The sequence below is a fragment of the Xenopus laevis genome, chromosome 1L (genome assembly GCF_017654675.1).
Source record: "Xenopus laevis strain J_2021 chromosome 1L, Xenopus_laevis_v10.1, whole genome shotgun sequence".
Lineage (NCBI taxonomy): Eukaryota > Metazoa > Chordata > Amphibia > Anura > Pipidae > Xenopus > Xenopus laevis.
In genome coordinates this window covers 176,015,147-176,041,461 of record NC_054371.1, presented here as the reverse complement: position 1 = coordinate 176,041,461, position 26,315 = coordinate 176,015,147, and the positions used below count along the sequence as shown (strand labels likewise).

Here is a 26,315-nt window from a genome sequence, read left to right as displayed (position 1 = left end):
GAGAGTAGCAAAATGGGAAACTGAACCTGGTTACGGTGAGAAGGACTTCACAAGCAATGACATGTAAAGTGAAGCCTTCTGAAATCAGAAGGTATTATTGGGAAATTCAGGCTTGCATTGAGCTATATTCTTGGGTCATTTGGCCAGTGGGGTTAGTGGCAGATTAATGAGCGTGAGCCCCTAGGCTACATTTTTCACAAGCTCCGCCCAGCAAGGTGCTATCCTGGTCTGGAGGTTTAAGTTAAATATGGGGTGGACCTTTACAGCCTTTGAAACCCCTTTTATAGTGCAGGCAGGCAGGGGTGGATTAATGACGGACACTCTCAGTCTTTTTTTATTTGACCCGAGTCAGGGTCACAGAAACACCTGGATACACAAAAGACCCATCTAGCTTTTTTTTTTTTTTTAGTTATTATTTGTATTTAACGCTTCTGATGTTTCATCTTTTATCTGTCTAACTGAAGCCCCACCCGGTCTCTTATAGTGACTAGGACTTCACATACATATTACATATTTATGAATGGTTCACTACAAGAAAAACTACACATAATTTTTAAATGAAAAAAAAACATCAGTAATTCTAGATGTGTTGTGGAATTTTTGACAGGGCCAGACCAAGTAGTCCGTTGCAGCCTATCTCAGTCTTAAACCACATCAAAGCTTATGTCTGTCAACGTCTCTGGAACATCTGTAGCTAAACAGATTGCTGTCTCCAGGTATGACACTCCCAATAGCTCATTCTTCTCAGGCTGAAGAACTAAAAAGACTCTTCATTATCTTTTTTTCTGGTATTTAAAACATAAATACAGGCAGTTTGCTGCTAGGCACTTAAAGGAACGGTAACACCTAAAAATGTAATTGTTTTAAGATAATGAAAATGTAATGTAGTGTTGCCCTGTACTGGTAAAACTGACCTGTTTGCTTCAGAAACACTACTACTATAGTTCATATAAACAAGCTGCTGTGTAGCAATGGTGGAAATTGAAAAAAGGCTAAATGGCACAAGTTAAATAGTGGATAACTGATAACATTATGTTCTACAGAGCTTATCTGCTGTGTAACCTGAGCCTTTTCTCCTTTGATTGGCTGCCCCCATTGCTACACAGCAGCTCATTTATATAAACAATAGTAGTGTTTTTTAAGCAAACACAGCAGTTTTACCAGTGCAGGGCAACACTGTTTTATATTTTTATTACTTTAAAACACTTTAATTTTTTGATGTTACTATTCCTTTAAGTACTAAAATAAAAATCCTTATGGAATTCGACGTGCATCCACCACACTTGCAATCCCGTAAAAGGCATGAATGGCCAAGCAGAGTTGTAACAGTCCCATCTTAAATGAAAAACATGTCGTTGTGAATAAAATATTGGAAAATGTTCATATTAAAATGATAAGATATATTTACAGCCGAGACAGTCCTGACCGTTAAATTGAAGTGCCAGTGATGGGAGATGGTGTGGAACTGAGCTGGTACAAAGAGTCTGACTCAGAGAACCGAGCAATTCTTCTGTTTCCTCTTCAGCTTCTGTTCTTTTTTCATACCATTTAATGCAATTAAAGTGGCCTCTTTAAAAACATTGTCTATGTTCTCCTGGTACTTGGCAGAGCATTCTAGATATTCTACAGCCTGTATACTTTTACACGTGTCTTCACCCTGTAGCAAAAGAACCGGTTACCATGAGAAAAGCCATGCAGTGTTCAAACAATACAGTTCCCATGTTGTGGACAAAAAAAAAAAATGTAGATATGTAGCTTTTCTTCATTCTATTTCAATTATTTAGGTAACATGAAACATAAACATTATGGGATTTTTATTCATGAGTTAGAATCCATTTTTAGATTCTTAATAACCCAGATGACTAAATAGTGGCCCTCCTTCCAAAGAGAATTGCAAGGCCACTGATTGGGATGCCAACAGTCATACATGCTAAAGAGCCCCCCTCCACCATAAAGGTCTGTTCAGAATAAGGGGGCATGGATTTTTCATGCCCCTTAATAATCACCAACAGCTCTTCTGACTGTATGGCATGATCTCTTAAAGGGAAAATATTGAAAATATGAAAAATTAATATAAGCTTCAGCGTATTAAAATATGTTTTCTAAATACAATCAATTAAAAATTCTGTATTGTTCTGAAATAATCAAGTTGATCTTTCACTATCCCTCTCTCAGCATCTGTTCTTCATTCTCTCTTCATGCAGCAGTTGGGTGTCAGATATTCATGGACAGTTAGATCCAATATAACTTATAGACAAATACAAGAGGTCCTCTGCACTCAACCCATTATCAATATATTAAGGACATTAAATCATTTTGTGCCTTAAGCTACTTAAAATGCCTTACCCTTTAAACAAAACAGGGATTGCGATTGCAATATATTTAAGATGGCCAAATACATCAAAGTCATCCCCGGTGTGGCCAGTTCCTACACTCAACTTGCATCCGATTCATTAAGAATTCAATTGCTTCATTATACATTTTATAACGGGACTAAGTTTTACCCTCAACTTACTAGCTGCTTTCAAAGTAAAACTCCCAAACGTGGTTGCCCTTTTATTGGCCACCAGTGGGATCACCTGACTATAGCAGAAAGGGTGGGAGATACAACATCTTATAGGGGGCTTCTTTTGCCTAGAAGATACAGTATATTAGAGCTCACTCTATTAAAATCACTAGACATCATGTCTCTCTACATGCAGGATTTGTGCAAAAGGCTTGTATTGTAATCAGTTATTTGATTGAGTTATTCATCTGCTAGGAAAGAAAATCCCCCTATAAGATATATTGGATCTAAAGGTCAATGAATATCTGACACCCAACTGCTGCATGAAGACAGAAAGAAGAGAAACAGATGCTGAGAGGGGCATAAAGAACATATACTTGATTTCAGAAACGATGCACAATATTTAATTGATTGTATTTACAAAGTTAGTTATTTCAGTATGCCGAGGCTTATGTTTAATTAGAATTTTTGCCATCGTTCCCCTCTAAATAAGATACAAAATCTGCATTTCTAAAGGGGAGGAAAAAATGGAAATATATTTACCTGAAAATAAGTAACTGGTTCCTGCTGTAAGGTCCTAAGCTTGCGTAGTCGTTCTCTGTCTTTTCGGAGGTCTGTTTTACACCCAATAAGCACTATGGGAACCCCTCGACAAAAGTGATTAACCTCTGGATACCACTGATAAACAAAGTATAAACAAAGTATATACACTGAATGACTGAATTATGAACATGTTGAAGGACAGATAAGAACTATGTGACTCACAGACACACTCATTTGCTTAGTATGACAAATACCCCATTCAACCCCTGGTCATCTGCTCTATTTTTAACAGTCTTATCTGGATGATGAAAATACCTGGAACATGACCTGGTTTTCTCATTGCTTATATACATCTATGCCATGTTTTCAGGGAAGTAACTGCACAATTCGATTACCCTCTATAATCACTGCATTTCTTTTCAGTGCTCTGGAGTTTAAATGAGGTTTTTTTTTTTTTTTGCATAATGTAATACAATTTAGTTCTAAGCAACTTTTCAATATGCATTTTCAAATTTTTTATTGCTATATATTTTTCCTAATATTGAAGTGTAATGTTGCATTTTTTTTACCTTTTCACGTCTTATACAATAGTTGCTAATATTCCACAGATGCAGCTGAGAAATGTATCAACTAATATAGCAAATTGTAACAGTTCAAGATGGCTTTCAGGGCCAGATTTCACGGGCGGGTGCCCCTAGGTGTCCTAGCGCCCTACCTCGACCCGCGCGCAGAGGAGGAGCTGCGCGTCCCCAGTTCTGCAGAAAAAGCGGCCTGAGTGGCATGCAGCTCCTAATACTTTGCCATCCTAGGCCCAGGTCCGGACTGAGAATTAAAATAGGCCCTGGCATTTCAGGTACACAGAGGTCCAATCAGCCCCCACAGAGGCCCAAACAGCCCACTAAATATTGACTTTCTATGGGACCCTCTGGCATTTGCCAGAACCCACAGATTGCCAGTCCGGGCCTGCCCGGGCCTTTGTGGCCTCACCACAAATCTGGGCCTGATGGCATCTGGATTACAGAGCTGCTGGACTCAAAAACACCAGAAAGAGGCACAGCAAACTTTAAGCTTTAATTTTAGAAAAATGGCTAAGGTAATTTACAAAATCACCTCCTGCAGGTGACAGGGCACTAAAGGGGTAGAAAAGTGTCCACAGATCACTTGCAGCAGGGAATATATGCACAGCCTGCTCATGGAACCTTGTTCTGAATCCAGTGCAAGTTGTACTGTATGTGGAATGCACTGCTATTCTTACCATACCAAAAAAAAAGTGTTGGCTTGCACTTGTTTTTTCTGCCCTGTCAATAACCTCCAACAGTATATCTACAGCACATAGGTTCCCTATTACTCTTTGCTGTAGCTCAGGCTACCCAAATCTATAAGCCTGACTATCCTGTGCTACTCCTGAAACTCCAGCTTAGGCTCACTACCTATGTTTAACATTACAGAAGACGGGAAAGTTGAAATGTATATCTGTTCTCTTACCTTTATTAGCACATTATCAAAACTGGTGGGGTTTGTAACATCGTAACATATTAAAACCAAATTGACATCTTGATACGACAGGGGACGTAGCCTGTCATAATCCTCTTGACCTGTGACAACAAACAAAAGTGGCAAAATTAAGACCACCCATTTTAGAACGTTTTGAGACGCATTTGTCATCATCCTACCGGACTGACTAAATCATTTTACAGCTTTATATTTTGTGTGAGAAAGATATTGGTTATCGCCTGCTGCAAGTAGCACCTATTTATTTCCTGTGAGCCTCACATCCTGGAGCTTAGCAAGAACAGAATGGATCCTTGCAGCACATTTTAACTATTATTTATTGGTTAATGAGGGTGATCATCATGCAAAAATGCCCCTTTCTACATTTTCCCATAATTATGCAATTGTGTTTGCATGTAAGATATTTTACACGTAGCAATGTAATCTGGAGACAAAGGTATATTCAGATGCTTTATCGCCCATGGCAGAGAATATTTCCTGTGGGTAATAAATTGCCCATTCTGCCATCACTATAAACTAGTCAGCAAGTACCAGTTGCTTTGGATTTATTACTGTAGATACTGTACCTCGTGACCTGGGTGAATGAAAACCTTCACACACATAACCGACGGCTGCAATGTCTGCACCCATAAATAAAATTGACCGGGGTCGAATTTTGAATTCATGTGAGGTTTTTTGTTTTTTTTTTTTAAACTCCCATAATCTCCCATGAACTCAAAATTCGACCAGTTGATATTCATTACAAAAATAGATTTTTTATTTTAACTCGGGTGAATAGGCTCGACTCGAATTTGAATTGAAAAAACTTGAATGTCAGGAAGGCTGCAAACAACTGCAAACTGATCCCAGGACGTCTCCCATTGACTTAAATAGCAATTCGGCAGGTTTTAGGTGGCGAGTAGTTGAATTTGAGTTGTTAAAGGGCCAGAGTATGATAAATCTCAAAAATCAAATTTTTTTTAAAAAACTCAAATTGAATTGGAACAACTCCCTAGTCCATAAAACCATAAAAAAAAACTTGGAATCGACCCTTGATAAATCTGCCCCTAGATGTTGAGGTTGCAGACAAAGTAGGTGTCACACATAGCCCAAAACAGTGCAGTCCTACAAGATGTAACCTTGTTTAAGGGACAAACTTTTATAAAATACTCATGTTAGAATGCCAAGTAGCAGATAGTTACGTACAACCATGTGTTTGGATGTGTAGATTTGTTGGCCATGAAACATGAGTATAGGTATAGTATAGATATCAAATTTTATGATTTGGGGCAGCAGTACCAAACATGCCATTACTTTCTACTTCCTATGGTCTGTCAGATAAAACAATAATAACATACACAGTAGCTTGTGTATCACGGAGGCAGTCGTGGGGCTGTAATAAATATCTTGGAAGGCCACCTTCAGCTGGACAGACCTTGTCTTGCCTACAAAAACCCAACAACATTTTTTTTTATTCTACTTAGGGCTTGAGGAAGAGTGTCTGCACTGCTCCTAGATGAGCTTGGCAGGCAGGGAAGGGACAAACAGGAATCTCTTTGTATTCTTCTTTTTTCATTCCACAAAGGGGTTAAGTGCATACATAAGTCACTTGATGCAATGCAGGCAACAGTTTGCAAAGCGTTTCCGCTCTCATCACTTATACCACAGGTTTCTCGTGTTCTGTGAAATGGCAGGAAGCCTTGTTGCTGAACACTGCGGTATAAGAGCTGCTGGCTAGTGCCATCCAGAATTCAGTTTCTTGAGTTAAAGGGGATGTAAAGGCAACAAAAATGTAATCCCATTTTTACTTTCTTTAATGAAAAAGAAATCAATCTCCAATATACTTTATTTAAAACATGTGTACCATCTTTATAAGAAACCTAACTGTATGCAGTGAAATTCCCCCTTTGTTATACTTGCTCTGACTGCTGTGGATAGGAAACTTCAGACGGTCCCTAACTGCTTTGCAGGGAAACAATCATACTGTGAAATGACAGTGGGGAGCCCCCCCACACCTATTAATAAGATTAATCTATGGCAACTAATGGGTGACTGGCTTTTTTCATCCAGCTGCAGGTTGAAAACTGAAATCTAACATTTCATTGGTTGCTTTAGGTTACCGTCCAGGTGCTAATTTGCCCAGTGTTAATAAATAAGACCCACTATGCCTTATCATTTAGTCATACATTCCAGGCTAACATAACATAAGAAAAATAGAGCGTTAACCTGTGATGATGTTAACATGTTCCCTCGATTTGTATACAAATGGTTAGGTGCTCCAGAATTAGTTCTAAAGTAACTCACCAAACAGTTAAAGTGGTCCGGGTGCACCAGCCCCAGACCCCCAGCTTCAGGGAGCGGTACAGAAGAATATAAAGAAGCAGGGCTGACCGGCACTCAAACGGATCCACAAGACCAGAGATATTCAGTTAAAAAATAAATGTATTGGTTGGAAAATTAAAATTATAGCTCCATCTCCATCCACCCTACGCGTTTCACACCCTTCAGGGTGCTTAGTCATGGGCTCCTCCCTCGATTTGTATAGACACATAAAGGGGGGTTTTCAATAAACATTCCCCCAAAATACAGTATGCCTTTTTGGTATAATAGTAATATTATATTAACACTGGTTTTTATTTATTATTACAACTATACAATACAATGCAGCATCTTATTTAATGTGGTTCTCCAAATATATTTCATACTAATGTTTCTATTATGGAAATGTTAAAAGGAAAACTTGGAAATTTAACAGTAGGTATCATTTCTGTGGCTCTGGTACATAAAGGCACATAAAACAGACAACACAATTGATCGATAAATCATTAGGGTAATAAACGATGAGGAGTCGCCTGCTTCGAACACCTACGAATGTCTAAGTACTTTCACAGAATTGTAAAAAGTCAATAGCATACTTTACAGTATTTATCACAGGTCTACATAACTGAAGTTCCTGCCAATCCTCATGTAATAACAGGGTAGAGTTTTTTTATTTTACTGGAATGTATGTTTCCCTGAAAATAATCCTTAAGAATTTATAACCATAATCAAAGTCTGCTTCCTGCAAGCCCATGTATGTTGTAGTAAACAGACAGTCTGTAGCTTAAAGGGTGGTACACCTTTAAGTTAACTTTTAGTATGTTATAGAATGGCCAATTATAAGCAAATTTTCAATTGATCTTCAATTATTTATTTATTTTTATTATTTGCCTTCTTCCTCTGACACTTTCACTGACCCCATGTCACGAACGGCACCCTAAATTTAGAAGCAGTGCTAGGCTCCTTGGTCTCGGCTCTTGCTTCCGCCTATAACAGCCGCCTTTCACCTCGGGAGGAGCCCTTGGGTAATTGGATGCCGCCAGGTCTTATTAAGAGAGGAGCAAAGCTACAGGTTCTGGACCAGCAAAGGGGCACGATTGTCTCACCAAGGATACTGAATGGAAGAACACAACTAGGAAGGCAGAACAGACAACACACTGTAGAACAGGTAGGCTGGGCCAGCACAAGCAGAGTTAGAATAGTCAGACAAGCCGGAATCAGGATTGGAGAGCACAGAATAGTCAAACAGGCAAGGATCAGCTTGGAGAGGTCAGAATAAACAGGCAGGCAAGGGTCAGGATACAGAGTTCAGAATAGTGAGGCAAGGGTCATAAACAGAAGATCAATAGAACACATGTAGCAAAATCACCAGGAACAAACTAATTGAACCTAACAATGGGCAATGTGTTAAATCACAAAGCCCCTTTAAATAGTTTGAATTTCGCGCCGTTGCACGACAACGTCATCATGCCGGCGCATAAACCTGGAAGCACGCGGCCACGCGCTATAGCAGAACTGAAGGGAGCAGGCAGCACGCGACGGGCGGGTGTATCATTACACCCCATCTAAAAAAACAAATGCTCTGTAAGGCTACAAATGTATTGTTATTGCTACTTTTTTTATTATTCATCTTTCTGAGCAGGCCTCCCCTATTCATATTCCAGTCTCATATTCAAATCAATGCATGGTTTTCTAGGGCAGTTTTGACCCTAGCAACCAGATTGCAAACTGGAGAGCTGCTGAAAAAAAGCTAAATATCTCAGAAACCACATTGAAAAACAATTGCAAATTGTCTCAGAATATCACTCTCTACATCAAACTAAAAGTTAATTTAAAGGTGAACAAGCAATGCAACTGGTTCAGGTTCCCCAGAGAAGCAAGTGGCAACCCAATATTAAAGCACATGGGGACAACACATCATATGGCCCAGTTACACTGGATGGAACAACAAATTATGCTTATTGTTTTGTTTTTACTAGTTTCTAGAGCTCAGAAAAGATGTATATGGACGTCATCTGTGCTACAAGGGCAAACAAAAAATCAGATGACATTGGAGTGTATGTAGAAAGGTTAGCTTTCTGTGCCAATAATAATAAAGGAGTAAGTATCCTGCTATACAAGTGTACACTGAAAAGGCACGTGCAACTAATTTGTTTTGAGGTATATGGCACATGGGGCATATCCTCTGCTAGTGGAAATTATTAGTCCTGGTTGTTCACATTGGCATTCAGTTTAATGGAATTCACTTGTCAACACCCTGTGTGCCATAGGCTTTAGAGCAAATGACTGGGCAACAATGAAAAATAAAACATTTATATAGTGAATAAAGTAACCCCTATTGTAATATATAAGGATATTATAAGTCACTGAGGCCTTGTGCTTTTATGCAGGTCATGGAACTCCGAGGTTACTTCTGATATCCTCATATTTTCCAACAAGGGGTACTTTATTTATTATAATACACATGTTTTAGTGAGTTATGTGACAAAAATGACATCACTACTCAGCTTTATAACTGATGACATCACTAGTCATCGTTTATAAGGATATCATTTACAAGATATTCATGGCTTTTGTGTATTATATAATGATCAGTGATCAGAATGGGCCCTCAAACAAATGTGTTCCCATTAGCTGTGCTGTCTAATCTAATAGGTGAAATGAAGCTGAAAAAGCTTTAGTTTTTTTAAATAAAAGACTGCTAATATTCATGAAATGTAATACATGCAATGTGCATGCCTGAAAACACTTCCTTTAATAAAAGAGAAGGCTCCTGGTCTAATTTTAAAGAGTAACGGTGGCCATAGATGTAACAATTACGCTCTTTCTTGGAAAATATGTTTCCAAGAAAGATCGCTAGTTTCAATACACACGTTTAGAGCTAAATCTTCAGATATACAGGTAGAAACAATAGAATTCTACCTGCATCTGATGATTCAGCACTAACAAAATTTTCCACCTGGGCCGGAAATTCTCCACAAGGAGCCGACTGATATCCAAGCCTTCTGCCGGTAGCGGTTGGCTCGTCTCCCACCATACATGCACCAAATATCGTACGAATATTAGTTTCTTACGATGATATCTGTGCGTCTATGGCCATCTGTAAAACGGACTGATTAGATACAGTCTGACTTGTTTTGATAGTGTGGTGCTAAAATTGCTTCCCTTATTCACACTTTATATCTGGATTTACATAATGAACCCTCTGTTCTCAGGAACTGAAGATGTAAATATGCAGCACTTTAAAGACATGTATAGGCGTCCATAGAGACCAGAGCCTGCCTGCCCGTTTATGATGATCAGTGCTATTCTATTGGGACCAGCCTTGGCCAACCTCTTTAAATGAAGAATAGAAGCTTCCTACCTGCACAGATTATTATTTTGTGAAGCTAAGTTAAAAATAGTTGTTAAATATTTTCAACAAAACACATTTATCATTTTCATACAAGTCTAAAAGTGTTTGTTTCTAATTACTTGAAATGGTATGCCCTTGATACAGCACTGAAGACAAAGCAGTTACGTGCAGATATACAAAAAGGTATCCAGAAATGCATTCATCTCAACATTTTACTAGAGAAAGAAACAAAATAAAAACAAGTTTTAAGCTTTCTTTTTTTTTTGCAGGTTTGCCCCTAGGTCTGTTATCTATGATATGACTGGTAATATAACATTCCTGCAGCAGGCCAGCTTCACTGCAATAACACATGTAATAATTATTTTAGATGACAGGGACCATATGCATGTGTTTACTGTGAATCATGCAAAAACAAGCACATATAGTGGGTTCATGTCTGACTGATTATAACAAGCAGCGTTAGTTGTGGCAATCCACCCACACAGGGCAGGTTAAAAGCACTGGATAATGGCATGGAAAACCATCCTACCCCATTTAATATTGCCATCCTCAGCAGGAGTGTCCATACAACTTTCTTTTATGGGTCTCACAGCAGCAAGTTAAATTAACCTGGAAGTATGCATGTATTAAATATACACTGGAATGTTATACTCCCATTAATTAAGGGGTTTAACATCCCAAGACAGGGCATGAGTTTCAATTACCCCACACAACCACATGGGGAATGTTCTATGGCAGTGAGACCAGAAGTTGAAGATGTAACTGGCCAGTATGTCAGTAACCTACCAGTTGTACAGCAAAGTACATTTGTCAATAAATGATGTACATTTCTAGCCCAGCAACTGCACACACCAATGGATAGTGATCACTACTGAGCACCCAGTGTATCCCTAATATATATATATATATATATATATATATATATATATATATATATATATATATATATATATATATATATATATATATGTATATGGAAAGAGAATGTCAGTTCATACACATAAATATAATCAAAATAAAAGTGAATAAATAACTGAATATAAACACTTCCTTTTATCAACTTGTAGTTTCTTTTAAAGGGATTCTGTCATGATTTTTAGGATGTATTTTTTATTTCTACATTATGCTGTTAACACTACAAATAATTCACTCCAAAATATAAAATTTAATTTCTGATCCAGCAAGTGTATTTTTTTAGTTGTAATATTGCTGTGTGAATCATGCAAAAACAAGCACATATAGTGGGTTCATGTCTGACTGATTATAACAATTTTGCCTGTTCATGTGCTTTCAGCTCTTTAGGATGGAACTACTTTCTGGCAGGCTGTTGTTTCTCCTACTTAATGCCACTGAATGTGTTTCAGTGGGACTTGGATTTTACTATTGAGTGCTTTACTTGGATCTACCAGGCAGCTGTTGTTGATCTTGTGTCAGGTAGCTGCTATCTGGTTACCTTCCCATTGTTCTGTTGTTAGGCTGCTGGTGGGGGGGAGAAGGAAGGGGTTGATATCACTTGAACTTGCAGTACAGCAGTAAAAAGTGACTGAAGTTTATCAGAGCACAAGCACATGACTGGGGGAAGCTGGGATATTGACAATATATCTAGCCGCATGTCAGATTTTAAAATTAAATATAAAAATCTGTTCTACTGAGAAATGGATTTCAGTGCAGAATTCTACTGGAGCAGGACTATTAACTGATGCATTTCGAAAAAAAACAAATATTTTTCCCATGACAGTATCCCTTTAAGCAAATCTCTTAGTTGTCCTAGATAGAGCACAATGAATGTGAAGAAATGGAGTCTATGCCAGACTGGTGCATGGCTGGGTACAATGGAGCGTGTTAAGGAAAGATTATGGCTTGGCTTAATGTGACCTCATTTTCCTGTCAGGAATGTTGGCCAGTATGCATTAAACTGGATGTACATTGTGATCTAGATTTTATGTACTTTTATTCCATTATAACAAATTATATTCATATAGAACAGCTGCTTTCGTCTGACAGTTAAAGGGGTTAACTTTAGCATGCTGTTGACAGTTGCAATTGGTTTTCATTATTTGTGGTTTTTGAGTTATTTAGCTTTTAATGTAGCAGCTCTCCAGTTTGCAATTCCAGCAATCTGGTTGCTAGGGTCAAAATTACCCTAACAACTATGCATTCATTTGAATAAGAAACTGGAATATAAATATGAAAGAATCTAAATAGAAAATGAGCAATAAAAAGTAGCAATAACAATACATTTGCAGTTTCTAATTACTTGAAATTAGATGGGGTCGGTGACCCCCATTTGTAAGCTGGAAAGAGTCAGAAGAAAAGGGCAAATAATAAAAAAAAAACTATACAAAATAAATAATAAAGTCCAATTGGAAACTTGGCCATTCTATAATATACTAAAAATGAATTTAAAGGTGAACCACCCCGTTAAGGGCTCATGCTTAAAGGTGCAGTATATCCCCTTTTCCAACATAAATTCAATGAACAGGGCATACATGCCTATTGTTTTAATCACAAAGAAATCTATGTTTTTTGTTGATCTAGGATTTATTGAGCTAAGACAATGGCAGACCAGGAGAATTCTTGCCCAAGGAAAATCTTTGCTACTCGCATACAACAAATCTTCTGAAAATACCTGTTTCTTACCCAATATAGGTATTAGTATATGTAAAACACTGGATTCAGTATCGGACAAGTGGGTCCAGGGCAACTGCCTCGCCCTCAGGGGCCAGCCACTTCAGTTGCAGCCCCCCCCGTACAAATTGCAGCCTTCCCCACCCCAATTGCGCCTCACGTACCTTTATTACCTTTTGCAGCCATGATAAGAGGAGTGATGGGAGAATCCACAGTTCCCAGTGGGGATTGGGCCTGGCTCATGGGGCTCAACTGTTTTTTCCCCCAGTGTCCCACCCTGACCAGACTGCTGCATGTAAAGGGTTTTACATGCAGCATTTTCCATATTAATCAAGGAAAAGGTTTATTCAGGAGACTTGTCACCCACAAGTAGTGCAGATTCCCAATAGGCAACAAACCTCTTCATATCAATGAAACTATTATTGTTATTAATAACACTAATCAAAAATGATGTTCAGTACAATCACTATTTACTGTACTCATGTTCAACAAATAGATTAAAATAGACTTTGCTGTTCTAAGAAGAACATATCATAATACAAAAAACAGTTTGGCCACTTCCACTAAGTAAATGTGTGAGAACAAGATGCATTTCGCAGCAAGCTAAGCCCTGTCATGAGAACATAAAGAATATATAAACAAACTTATAAATAGGATATATATCCCTTTAAGTCTAAGAAAAATAATTAAGTTTGATCCTTGCAGTAAAACAAAGTCCTTCGGGAACAGAATGCACAGCTCCAGTGACTTTTTAGTGACAGAAAGCAGGGTTACTGAGTGTTGGAACTTGGTAACTTTCCAGCAGTGCTTTTTATAGATTCCCTCATAGATAAAGAGGGCTAAATGTCTTCAGTAACATATGCAAATGAAAGAATTATGTGCCACAATAATGTGCTGCAAAACAGCAACAGACAGACCAAGTCACAGAACCTATGCTAACTGGCTTGAACTCAGGCAAATAATGGGAAGAAGCCAACAAACACAGGCACCACTATGGTGTGGTACAGAAATACTTTCTGTACTGTGAAGAAAAGGACTTTCCCCAAGCAAGGAAGTGTACAGACTGCAGCATTCACCCTTTCTTAACTTTTAAGAAATACACAATCAGATCAGAGTCTGCTGCTGCCTGAGGCAGAACACTGTATGCCGCCCCACCTGCCTCCCAGTAATAAAGCATTTTAGGGTTTTTTTGATCCTTGCATGCATGTGGAATACATGAGGGTACATTACTGGGCCTCCTGTCTCCTGCAGTTGTGGGGTCTGCCCCCTACAGATACACTACTGTAACAACGGTCATATGCTCAGTGTCAGACTGGCCCACCGGGATACCAGGAAACCTCCCGGTGGGCCCACGTGTCAGTGGGCCCTCCTGCTTCTAAACATTTGGCCTATTTCATGGCCATTCCTTATTCTATGAGAACAAAGAGGCTAAATAGATGGAATAATTGATTACAGTATTATAGTATGTAAAGAAAAGAGACTAGGAGAATAGAGGTTGATTGAGGAGATTAAGAATATTAGTACTGAGGGTGGGCCCCTGGTCTAAGGTTTTATGGTGGGCCCCTGGTCTAAGGTTTTTGGGTGGGCCCCTGGTGTCCCAGTCCGACAATGCATATGCTTCCCATTCAAAACAATAGGAGACAGACACCCATCTGGCAGCCTGATATCCAGAAAGGTCTGAATTACGTACAAGGCCTTTAAGCTTTGTATAAGGCTAATGGCACATGGGACCAGGCGCGTTTCAAGGCCTTGCCTCATGGCCGGAGCGGCCCTGCATGGGACAGATTCTTGCCGAGTATCAGCCCCTAAGTTGGCATCAGACGTATTCTTTGCCTGAGCCCTGAACCACTTTTTTTCAGCAGGGGCAGACTCAGGCCGAGAATCAGCCCCCCATTTGGCATTAACCAAATAGTCCATTTTGAGCAAATAAATCCACTTTTTATCATTACCCTTTTCTCTGCAATAAAATACCTTGTAGATGATCCTACCTAAGCTGCATGAATCCATTTTGGTGGCAAAACAATCCTACTGGGTTTATGTCATGTTTAAACTGATTTTTAGTTGCGTAATGGCATCTAAATGACAGAATAATGCCTTAACTGGAAAATGCCAGGTCCCAAGCATTCCGTATAAGAGATCCAACATCTGTCCCATCTTCATTTCAAACTACCTCTTAATGTGTTGCTGTTGCACCTCAAATAAATAATGAAAGGAATTTCTAAACACTCCAAATGTTGTGTATTCACTTGCTCTGCACAATAAACAAGATGAAATGATCTCTTAAACAGATCTTTTAAATATGAATACTATTACGCTTTTGTTTTTCTCACTTTTTTTCTTTCTGTTAAGTTAGGAGAAAACAGGCCACACCAAACTATTTCAAGTGAAAGATCAAGGCATGAAAACATATATACAATGAAATGAATACTGTTAACCTGAAAAAAAACAGGGATAAATGTTCATAAATGACACAACAAAACCTATGATGAGCTGTAATATACAGGTGAACCTCTAGCAAACTATTGTTATATAAGCAGACTAACCTGTTTAAAGACCGGTAGAAAAGGTAGGTAAATATAGATTTAAAGAAGTCATAATACATTTCCATTAAGAGAACTATGCAAACCTGTTTGTCACATAGATAATATGCAACAATAGCCCTATGAAGGGAGATTGGTGGAGTGTAATACAAGGAATTCTGGTACCCCGACTTCAGTAAAAAAACTGTAAGGTTGGGACCAGATAATGAAAACTATTACATGGAACTTAAGTGCCACTAGACAATTTCAAAAATTACATCGTTCCCCTAGCTGCAGCGAAACCTCAGAGGGATCTGCAGTGACATTTGCTTGTAGGGATGTACCAAATCCACTGTGTTGAGTATTGGCCCCACATTTTTTATGAAAGATTTGGCTGAATCCGCAACTGAAGCCAAGCCATAATTTGCATCTCAAATACATGATGAAAGGTATTTTGTCGAAACCAGTGCTGTCAGACTGGCAACCTGCGGGTCTACCTTGTGTGGCTCCTGTATTAAAGTCTGGCTGAGGTGACTGCTTACAGTTTACACCTTGTTTGTGTATGCTTTAAAAGGTATCAGTACTGAGATCACTACTGTGTATAACACACCTATATGCCACTGCAATGTTATCCTGTTCACACCTCAGACAGTAATGTACTGTTAATCTCAGAGTGGTTCTGATCGTTACTTGTGTTGCCCTGATAGGTTTCCCTGTCTCCTTCCTTACTCTGTCAGTACTTGCCCTACATAACCAGCTTGTGCCAAACTCTACCTAGCCAACTTTGCCTATGTGTACCACACTCTGCCTCTTTAAAACTAGGAGTGATCATCACTGGCTTCTTTTATTGGTTCTCCAGCAGTGGGTTTAAATTCTGATGTGGAACATATGGCTATTAGAGACACCTATGACTAAGTGCTGGAGGGTACAAAACGTGCAAGGTGGACCATGTGGGGTCAGTATGTATCTATCTTTTAATATGTGAACATTAATAAACAATTTGTTTTCATTGGATTCAAGCCTTGGGACATATATCTTTTGATATAAATATTTTGTGTTGACTGCATGTCCCTTTGGCTGTGGTAGAAGATACATGGTAAGCAGCTGTATGGACTCCCAATCACATAATGATTCTCCACCAGGTAGGCCACAAAACTTCCAGCCCTTTCTACCACAAAAGTGGACAGCACTGCTTTAAACACTCCAAATGTTGTGTATTCACACATACATGAATAAGACTTTACACATATGCTGCTTTCTAATGTTACTCTCCATACTGTGTTTTGTAAATAGCTTCTACAGTGTCGGACTGGAATGCCAGGGGCCCACCAGGAAAACCTTAGACCGTTGGCTATCTTTCCAAACCATTATTCCTCCTCTCCTCACTCAACCTCTTTATTCTCCTAGCCTTTTATATTTACTTACTATAGTCTTCCATTATTACTTGTTTTTTCATGACGAAATAGGGAATGACCATCAAATTGGTTAAATGTTTAGAAGCAAAAGGGCCCACATACACCTGGGTCTATCGGGAGATTTCTGGTATCCCGGTGGGCCAGTCTGACACTGAGCTTCTACTATGCAAACTCCTGGAAAAGAAAAGGAGCCCCTATTTATTAACCAAAGTACATGCCAAACTACCAATTTATTGCAGCTTTCATGTCTTTCATTCATCCTGACTGAATCTGCTCTATATTATATAAATATTACTAGGATCCAAATCCAGACAATCTGTGGCAGAACTAAAGGTTCCTGAACCCACACTAGCCTCCGGCTTTGGCCGAAGTGTTCCATTTCGTACAGATATATTAAATATTATATCAGTCATGAACACTCCAGACATCTATATTCCTGCAGACAATACCAATATGGTCAGAAAATGTTCTTTCAGATGTGACTTATCTTGTATATTTTTTATACATTCTTTAGAAAACCATGTTTGAACAGCCTACATTTCACTGAAAGAAAGCTAATATTGCAGCTGTGCAGGGGTCACTCTTACCTGCTGTATCATACAGGTGCAAAAAATATTCCTTGTTTCCAATGGTAATTGTGGTGGTGTACTTTTCGAACACAGAAGGGGCATATTGCTGTTAAGGGAAGAGAACATAAAACACAATAAGAATAAATAAACATTTGTCCAGAAAAACACATTTGGGTGTTTTTAGGCCAGTAATTGCCTATTGTTAATAGTGACAGTCTGCATGTTGGGATAATTGTTCCTCCGGTGAAATTTTGTGTGCCATTAGACTACATGTAAATGGGGGTAATAGGGTTGATCAGTCAATTATCTGTAGTCAATCAGTTGAAATATATGTATGCCATTAGGCAAAACATTAATGGATATGTTTTTGTAAATAATGTATAATCTCTGTAAAGCACTGGGGAATATGTGGGCACTATATAAATAAGGGATACTGATAACATGTAGGCAATCACATTCTAAGACAAAGAGCGAATGGGCTACAAGTAGAATCAAAAGCAAGTGATTAAAAAAAAGAAGAGAAATAAAACAAATCATGCATTTTCACAGACATTATTTCTCGGTATGTTTTCTAGTGTGAGCTGTGTTGAAGGTTAGCACTGTCAAAGTTCCTTCTACAGGATGATGGTAGGTTTTACACATGTTTTTAAAAGCCCACAATAACATTAGAAATAAGAATGGAATATCTCTGAGAAATGAATTCTTTAAAAACTCAAAGACTGACATGTCTTCTAGAAGCAAAGGAATTTACATACAGTTAGGTCTATAAATCTTTGGACAGAGACGACTTAGACTTTCAGCTTTTATTCAGTGGCTTGAACAAAAAGATTGCATAAAAATGTGAGGAACTTTTTTTAAAAAAAGGGCTCAAAAGAAATTGGACAATTGACTCAAAGGCTATTTCATGGGCACGTATGGGCAATTCATTTGTTATGTCATTATCAATGAAGCAGATAAAAACCCTGTAGTTGATTTGAGGGGGGGGGTGCTTGTATGTGGAAGATTTTGCTGTGAACAGACAACATGCGGTCAAAGGAGCTCTCCATGCAGATGAAACAAGGCATCCTTAAGCTGCAAAAACAGAAAAAACCCATCCGAGAAATTAGGATACAATATTAGGAGTAGCAAAATCTACAGTTTGGTACATCCTGAGAAAGAAAGAAAGAAAGCAAGCACTGGTGGATGATCGCAAAATCATTTCCATGGTGAAGAGAAACCCCTTCACAACAGCCAAACAAGAGAACAACACTCTCATGGAGGTAGGCATATCGATATCCAAGTCTACCATAAAGAGAAGACTGCATGAAAGTAAATACAGGGGGCAAATTCACTAAGATCCGAAGTTGCGCCAGCTTCGCCGTACTTCGCCAGGCGTAGTTTCACCAGCGCTACGCAAATTCACTAAAATGCGAATTTGCGCTCAGGGAGGCGAATGGTAGCGAAGTTGCGTTAGCGTTAATTCGTCAAGCAAAGTGAAGTTATGCTAGCGATGCCTAATTTGCTTACGGCGCCAAGTTAAAGTACAATGGACGTATATGTAGCAGCAAATAAATTACACTACACAAGCCCAGGAAACCTTCATAAAATAAATAGAGTTGTTATTTTGCCCTATACATGTGCCCACTGTATAGTTTAGGTGCCATATGTTAGGAAATGTAGGGGGGAAGGAGGGTACCCCAAAAAAAAATTTACGATCTTTTTCAGCCTATCACCCTTAAAAAGGGAAAGACGTCAGCGTTTTTTGGGACTTAGAAAAAAATTTAACTTTTTTTGAAGCAATCCCTATCTACTCTATTGCACTTGCCTGGTCTGAGGACTGAGGTGGCGAAGGCAAGTCTGGCACAAGAGGTAACGTTCAGTAAACTGCGTAAGTTATTAAATTAGAGTAGTTACGTCCCTTCGCCATAGCACAACTTCACTTGGCATAAGGGTGCGAAGTAGCGCTAGATTAGGTCCACTTTGCCAGCGAATTTACGCCAGCGCCCGTCAGCAGGGTCGGACTGGACATGGGGAGGCCCACCGGGTAACTATACTCCGGGCCCCCCGTGCGCATGCACGAACGTCTCGGCGCATGCCAGCGCGCATGCGTGAACGGCTCGGCGCACGCCAGCGCGCATGCGCGAACATCTCTGCGCACGCTGGTGTGTATACAAACGCCGGTGCGCATGCGCGAACACCAAAGCGCATGCGATACTGGCACACCGATTAATTTTTATTTGGGGGCCAGAACATTGGGGGAGGGGGCTGGGCCGGCGGGGGCCCATGAAGGCCGGGGCCCACCGGGTATTTTCCCGGTTTCCCGCCGGCCCAGTCCGACGCTGCCCGTCAGTAAATTCAGAGAAGTAACGAAATGACGTCACGCTGGAGAATTTGCGCTAGTGTTAGGTGCTTCACGCTTTAGTGAATTTGCCACAGAGGGTGCACTGCAAGGTGCAAGCCACTCATAAGCATCAAGAATAGAAAGGCTGGATTGGTCTTTGCTAAAAAAAAAAAATCTAAAAAAGCTAGCACTATTCTGGAAAAAAACTTTTTTTTGGCAGATGAAACCAAGATCTCTACCAGAATAATGGCAAGAAAAAAAGTATGGAGAAGGCGTGGAACAGCTCATGATCCAAAGCATACCACATCATCTATAAAACATGGCAGAGGCAGTGTGATGGCTTGGGCGTGCATGGCTGCCAGTGGCACTGGGACACTAGTGTTTATCCATGATGTGACGCAGAACAGAAGCAGCTGAATGAATTCTGAGGCTCAAATACAGCGAAATGCAATCAAATTTATTGGGAGGCGTTTCATAATACAGATGGACAATGACCAAATATACAGCCAAAGCAACCCAGGAGTTTATTAAAGTGGAATATTCTTGAATGGCAAAGTCAGTCACCTGATCTGAACCCAATTGAGTTGCATTTCACTTGTTGAAGACTAAACTTGGGACAGAAAAGCCCACAAACAAACAGCAACTGAAAGCTGCTGCAGTAAAGGCCTGGCAGAGCAGTAAAAAGGAGGAAACCCATGAGTTCAAGACTTCAGGCTGTCATTGCCAGCAAAGGGTTTTCAACCAAGTATTAGAAATGTCCATTTTATTTTCAGTTTTTTTAATTTGTCCAATTTCTTTTGAGCCCCTGAAATGAAACAATTATGTTTAAAAAAGGCTTTAGTTCCTCGCATTTTTATGCAATCTTTTTGTTCAACCCACTGAAATAAAGCTGAAAGTCTGCAGTTCAACTGCATCTGAGTTGTTTCATTTAAAATTCATTCTGGTAATGTACGGAACCAAAATTAGAAAAAAAAGTTGTCTGTCCAAATATTTATGGGCCTAACTGTATATTCTAGAAACAAAGAGGTTAACTGCATGCATTCTACGAGCAAAGCTATCAGAGTGCAACTCCGTAAACACGGTAATCTAATTTATCCCCGAGTGTAATGGGATTTACTTGGTTTTGGGGGTGGTCCTAATTATAGGTTCTAAAACACAGTTTTTTGAACAATTAGTCAGGGTGCAAACGCATACAAAACACTGAGTCCCTGCACACATATCTCCACTAATAGAATTGCAAATTACATGAACACTTTTTCTGTGGCTGAAACCACATTGTCAGGACACTCTCAGGGATTTCATAGCTGAAAGGACAAGTTTTAACATTATAAACTGGGATGCATGTGGTTAAACCACAATAAAATTTTATGGTTAATCAGAGAGCATGGGAAATCATTTATAAGCTAACATTAATAATTTTGTGTAACAACGTTTCAGGCCAAGCTGGTTTATCTCTAGACCAACACCTCCATATCTCTTTGCCTACTGTTTCTACCAACATGTGTGGGCTGACTTTTTTTTAGAACTGTAGCAACTATAAACACACCAACCAACCAAATATATAATTTGCTCTGCATACAGACATTTATTTTTCAACAATCCTTTGCTCTGTACAGCACATACAAAGCAATGTGCCTTGATGCTATACACATGGAGAAGAAAGAAGAATAAAGCATCCTACGTGTACCATATACACTGTAAACACTGTAGCTCATGTTTGTTATTTTTAGTGTGAATTCAAAACTAAATGTTGGAAAGGCAAACCTATACCTCTCTGCCTTACAGATGTGGGAGATGGTATGCCAATTAACTTTAAAGAACAAGTAACAGAAATAAAATGAATACAAGCATTCTGTAATAACCGTACCAGAGCTGAGATCCTGCTTTCTCACTGCAATGAGTATGTTTATCTGTTCTATAATTGTTCTCTTAGCAGTCGGTCTTTCTTCATTTACTTCTCATATATGAGTCAAATTTTGACCCTAACTAATACCCACCTCAAAATGAGGTATGTGATATACCTACTCACATAACTGACTGGACTAAAAGTCTCTTGTCCTTCTAACTTTAATCTAAAATAAATAAGGAAATCACTCTGAGCCCATTCAACCCAACAGCATTGTATGTATATGTGTGTTTATAGTGTCAGATAAAAATCAGTCCTGCGTACTTAATTTGTAATTACAACACTGTATTTAAAAAAAAAAAATACAAACTCAAGCAGGACATGTTCACATGATTCACAGAGGTTCAGTCCTCGGCCCTCAGCCCCTGGTAGTGACCAGGGGGTGACTTGAAACTTTGGACCAATTTCCCCCATCGCTTATATCAACAGGTAAAGAAAATACCTTAAATAAATTTACATACTTTATTATCTTTACCATATCTGCACTTTTGAAAAATACAGAAAGGAAAATGTTATTTCATAAGAAATAACTGTATATGTATGTGTGTGTGTGTGTGTGTATATATATATATATATATATTTATTTTTTTATTTTTTAATGGGAGCAGGACATAATTATTACCAAAGGTTCCATCAACTACACAAAATACACCTGGTGGGGCTTGTTTACACTACAGATAGAAGATGACTACACCGAATACACCTGCTGGGGCTTGTTTACACTGCACATAGAAGATGACAGAACTTAGCAGAGCTGATACAAACTCACTGTAATATAAACGGCTGGCCATACATAGGCAGATAAAAGCTGCTGATGGGCTGAGTAGGTAGCTTTTTGACCTCTGAAGGGGACCTCCGATGAGCCTATCCAACTTATATCTAGCCGAAAATTAGCCAGATGTAGTTTAGGCACGTTTATGACCCATGCCCCTGTCATATCATCCACCTCAACGTGGGCATATCGAGGGAAAATCTGATTGTTCTCAAACTCTGCAAACGTTTTAACACATGGCCACCTTAAGTCACAAGATATTTTTAAAAGCATGAACAAAGGGAGGGTTCTCAAAAATACCCTAAGATCTGATGGTACCAGGTTGTGCCTTGCAGTTAGACAGCTAGTTCACTAGTGGAGTCAGCTTGAGGTGTGATACACAGCCCAAGAATGCACACAGTTTATCTAAGAAAGGCAAAAATCACTTATAACATAATGTTCTCACTGCTTTAAGACACTTGAGATGAATGGGGTGTGGCCACCCACCCCAAATATTCCTGAGTGCTGATCTTCCACAACCGCAGACAAAGCATCTGTGAATGCAAAAAAGATTGTATCTTTAACGCATATTACAGAAAGAGCAGGTGTTGTGTATAAAAGATGGATGGCTTTGCTCAGTCACATGACAGACACTTCTGTAAATATATGTGGCATAATTAGCTCTATCTTTTAGAAGCCCCTATAAATAATAAGCTTTTTGTCTTAATCTGCCAACATTTGAGTGGCTAAATCCTATTTAGTTATTAACAAAAATCCACTGTTTTTGTCAATTGTTACAGCACAACTTTCCCTTTTTTTAAATAGATTACAATCATCAGACACTGCCTTTCTAGGTAGCAGAGAAGAGATAAATGCAGAGAAGTGTATCACTGGGTTATAAAACAGCACATATAGTTTTGTGCTCCTTAACTATCAAATAACGTAAACGGTCATTGGCACTGAGTTTCCCACATATGAGCAAAGAGCCAAGGATTTTGTCTTTAACAACATCTGTAGAATGTAACATAGCCCAAAGGGCATATCTGCAGCTCAACTGATGCTGATGAACTTGAGGACCCTAGTCCATACAGCTGGATGCTATAATGTGTGCTGTGACTTATTTTTGTATCCCTGTGTTCTGTGTTTGCTGTGTTCCAGTGCATTTCACTGCATAGTACAATATGTAGTAATGTTTCAGGTTATGTGAAAATCCAAAGTAATGGAGGCAAGTGCTGAGTACACAGCAAAATACAAGTTTTGGCTTGCCTCTGTGTTGTTTATCCTGTGGCTAATATAGTAAGGAGTTGGACCAATGACTACAAGCAGAGTCACATTTTACAGAGGAGATACAACTACACGGCATAGCTTACATATAACAATATTTCAATAAAAATCAATGCACAATTTCACATTGTTAAAAAGGGAGGGCCATGCTCACAAGAGCTTTCAAACATTTTCTGCTTCTGTAAAGCAAATATAACAAACTAAAAGAGTGATTCCTTGTTTCTTTGGGGCAAACCACACAAGCACTTATATGTAGATAGCCCCAAAGATAACTATAACGACTACTTTAGACTGCTAAGAATTCACTCATCTGACAGGGCCCTCAGCCTACCTGTCCCTACCAACATAAGGCTTAAACAATAGATACAGGCCTTTTGTAGACACATTTTTTTGTTGAGACAAGACATGTTACACCTGAAAAGTTTCTCTTCGTAAAGTGTTTGCATTTCCTTCGGGAAACAAGACTGAATTCAGGTTCTACAACGTGTAGATACCTGTTAAAACCATTAGCCTTTGTTGATGTTCTTTAAGTGACAAGATAGCCACCTTTAACCACCTGAATGCAAAATGAGACACTTGCAATTCTAAGTACTAAAAACCATTTAGTGAATTGTGTGGAATGCAGCAGTCCCTAGGAAATTAATCCTTTTGTATCACTGCTGGCTCTGGGAAAATTTCCACAGCAGGGGCGTAACTATAGAGGAAGCAGACCCTGCGGTTGCAGGGGGGCCAAGGAGTGTAGGGGGCCCAGTGAGACCCTAATTAATTAGCAATTTTAATATATCTTGGTAAAATAGGCCAACTTATAAATATTTTGGGGTCCTAAATTGAATTTGCTATGGGGCCCAGTAACAACTAGTTACGCCACTGCTCCACAGTACACATGTATGGCATCGAAGGCTGGTTTATCGTCAGTCACATGGCTGGTTTAAGCTGGCCATAGACGCAAAGATCTGATCGTACGAATCATGGTACGATCGGACTTCCCCGCCACTAACCATTCAGATCAAATAAAGTAGAAAAGAACAGATCAGCCGATGTTCTTCCCCTACAGCAATCGTACGAAAGATAAGTCCGACAAAATATGGTGACAGTCTCCCTCTGAAAATCGTACGATCGGCAATACACGCAGAGATATTAACCGCAGCCGACAGAAATTTTTTAACATGTCCGATCGAGCAAACGACCGATCTCTGCCAGACGAAAAATATCGGGATTCTCCACACACACATCGTCCGAAAATCGTACAAATCCTCGATTCGTACGATCAGATCTTTTGAGTCTATGGCCAGCTTTAGTTGTATTTTTCTTTTTTCAAACTATGAAATTGTTTAGGCATATTTGTGAATATAACGCCATGGCCCTTTCTATAGACAAATTTGTGTAATTGTTAAAATGAAAGGCCAACATGAAAGCACTGCCTTTTACTATAGCTCCATACCTAGTAGCTTGTCTTTATAAGTATATCTCTCTCTCTCTCAACCCAAAATTGCTGCTGCAAACAAGGGACTCATTCACTAAGTGGCAGACGGATATGAGATTATAGTTGGAAACTGTTATTATAAGGCAATGGTTAACGGCATATTTTGGTTCAAGCTCCCCTTTAATGTCAGGCCCCCACTTACCTAATAACAAGGTTAGAGACATCTGAAAACACAGTTAAAGGAGCCATTTGGTAGTTTAGTTCCCAGAATAAGGAAGGAAGGAAGTGTGCACCCCAAACCACAAACTAATTTTACTTTCAAACTTGGCTGCAAATAGGCAACTGTATCCCAGGCTCACCCCACCTCCAGATAACCCCCCATGAGCAAAGGGCGACCCCAGAGTTCGGGAATGACTGGAATAAAATGCCCATGTTATTTTCTGGGGGGAGGGGGGCTAATTATTTCAAATAATACATGTAAAAAGAAAAAGACTACAGTCTGGCTGACTTTTTAAACGTATGGCAGCAGATCCGCTATAAGCGCTGCTGCTACTGCAGTGAAACTACATCTCCCACACTGTGTTCAGAAAGCAGATTGGGAACCCGCAGAGAGAGAGAGGAGTGTGAGAGCGGTACCCACCTCAGGGAAGGAGCCCTTTGCATACACCATGAGCAGAGAGGTCTTGCCACAGCCCCCGTCTCCAACTATAACTATCTTTACTTCCCTCCTGCGTTTTTCTCGGCTCTTCCCGGCCTCCCTGGTCCCGTTGCTTACGGTTCCATTTGGTTGTGTCATCGTTATTTTGGCGCTCAGACGTAGTCCATAAGGCGACTGAGAAAATACCTGCTGCAGCTGCAGTTCCACTAAACAATCGCTCACCGGCGTTCTGACAGCTAGCAGCCTGTGAGGCGAAGCCCAATTCACATTCACCTCTCTCATTGGCTTCTTGGGTCACATGACATTACCTCCAGCCCTATACCGAGTTCTTGTCTCAGTCTAGCCCTTTTCAAGTGCTGTTCGCGGAATGGTGTTGGTTTGGTTATTGACTGGCACCCGGAGATACACCTTAACTGGCACTTCTGTAGTAGTGTTGTAGTAGTGTTATAGTAGTGTTGTAGTGTAGTAGTGTTGTAGTAGTAGTATAGTAGTATTGTAGTCTAGTAGTATTGTAGTAGTAGTAGTGTTGTAGTAGTGAAATAGTGTTGTAGTGTAGTAGTGTTATAGTGTAGTAGTTTAGTAGTGGTGTTGTAGTGTAGTAGTAGTGTAGTGGTGTTGTAGTGTAGTA

At 39.4% G+C, this 26,315-nt stretch overlaps 1 protein-coding gene across 1 annotated transcript; it reads right to left on the bottom strand.

Annotated features, from left to right (window-relative positions):
- Nucleotides 1-392: 392 nt before the first annotated feature.
- rhof.L (ras homolog family member F (in filopodia) L homeolog) lies at nucleotides 393-25,894 on the bottom strand. Its single transcript, NM_001093711.1, is given in 5 exon segments — nucleotides 393-1,657; nucleotides 3,050-3,184; nucleotides 4,535-4,644; nucleotides 17,364-17,451; nucleotides 25,670-25,894. Coding segments are annotated over 5 exon segments (657 nt in total). The 5' UTR covers nucleotides 25,826-25,894; the 3' UTR covers nucleotides 393-1,489.
- Between the last annotated feature and the right edge of the window lie 421 nt (nucleotides 25,895-26,315).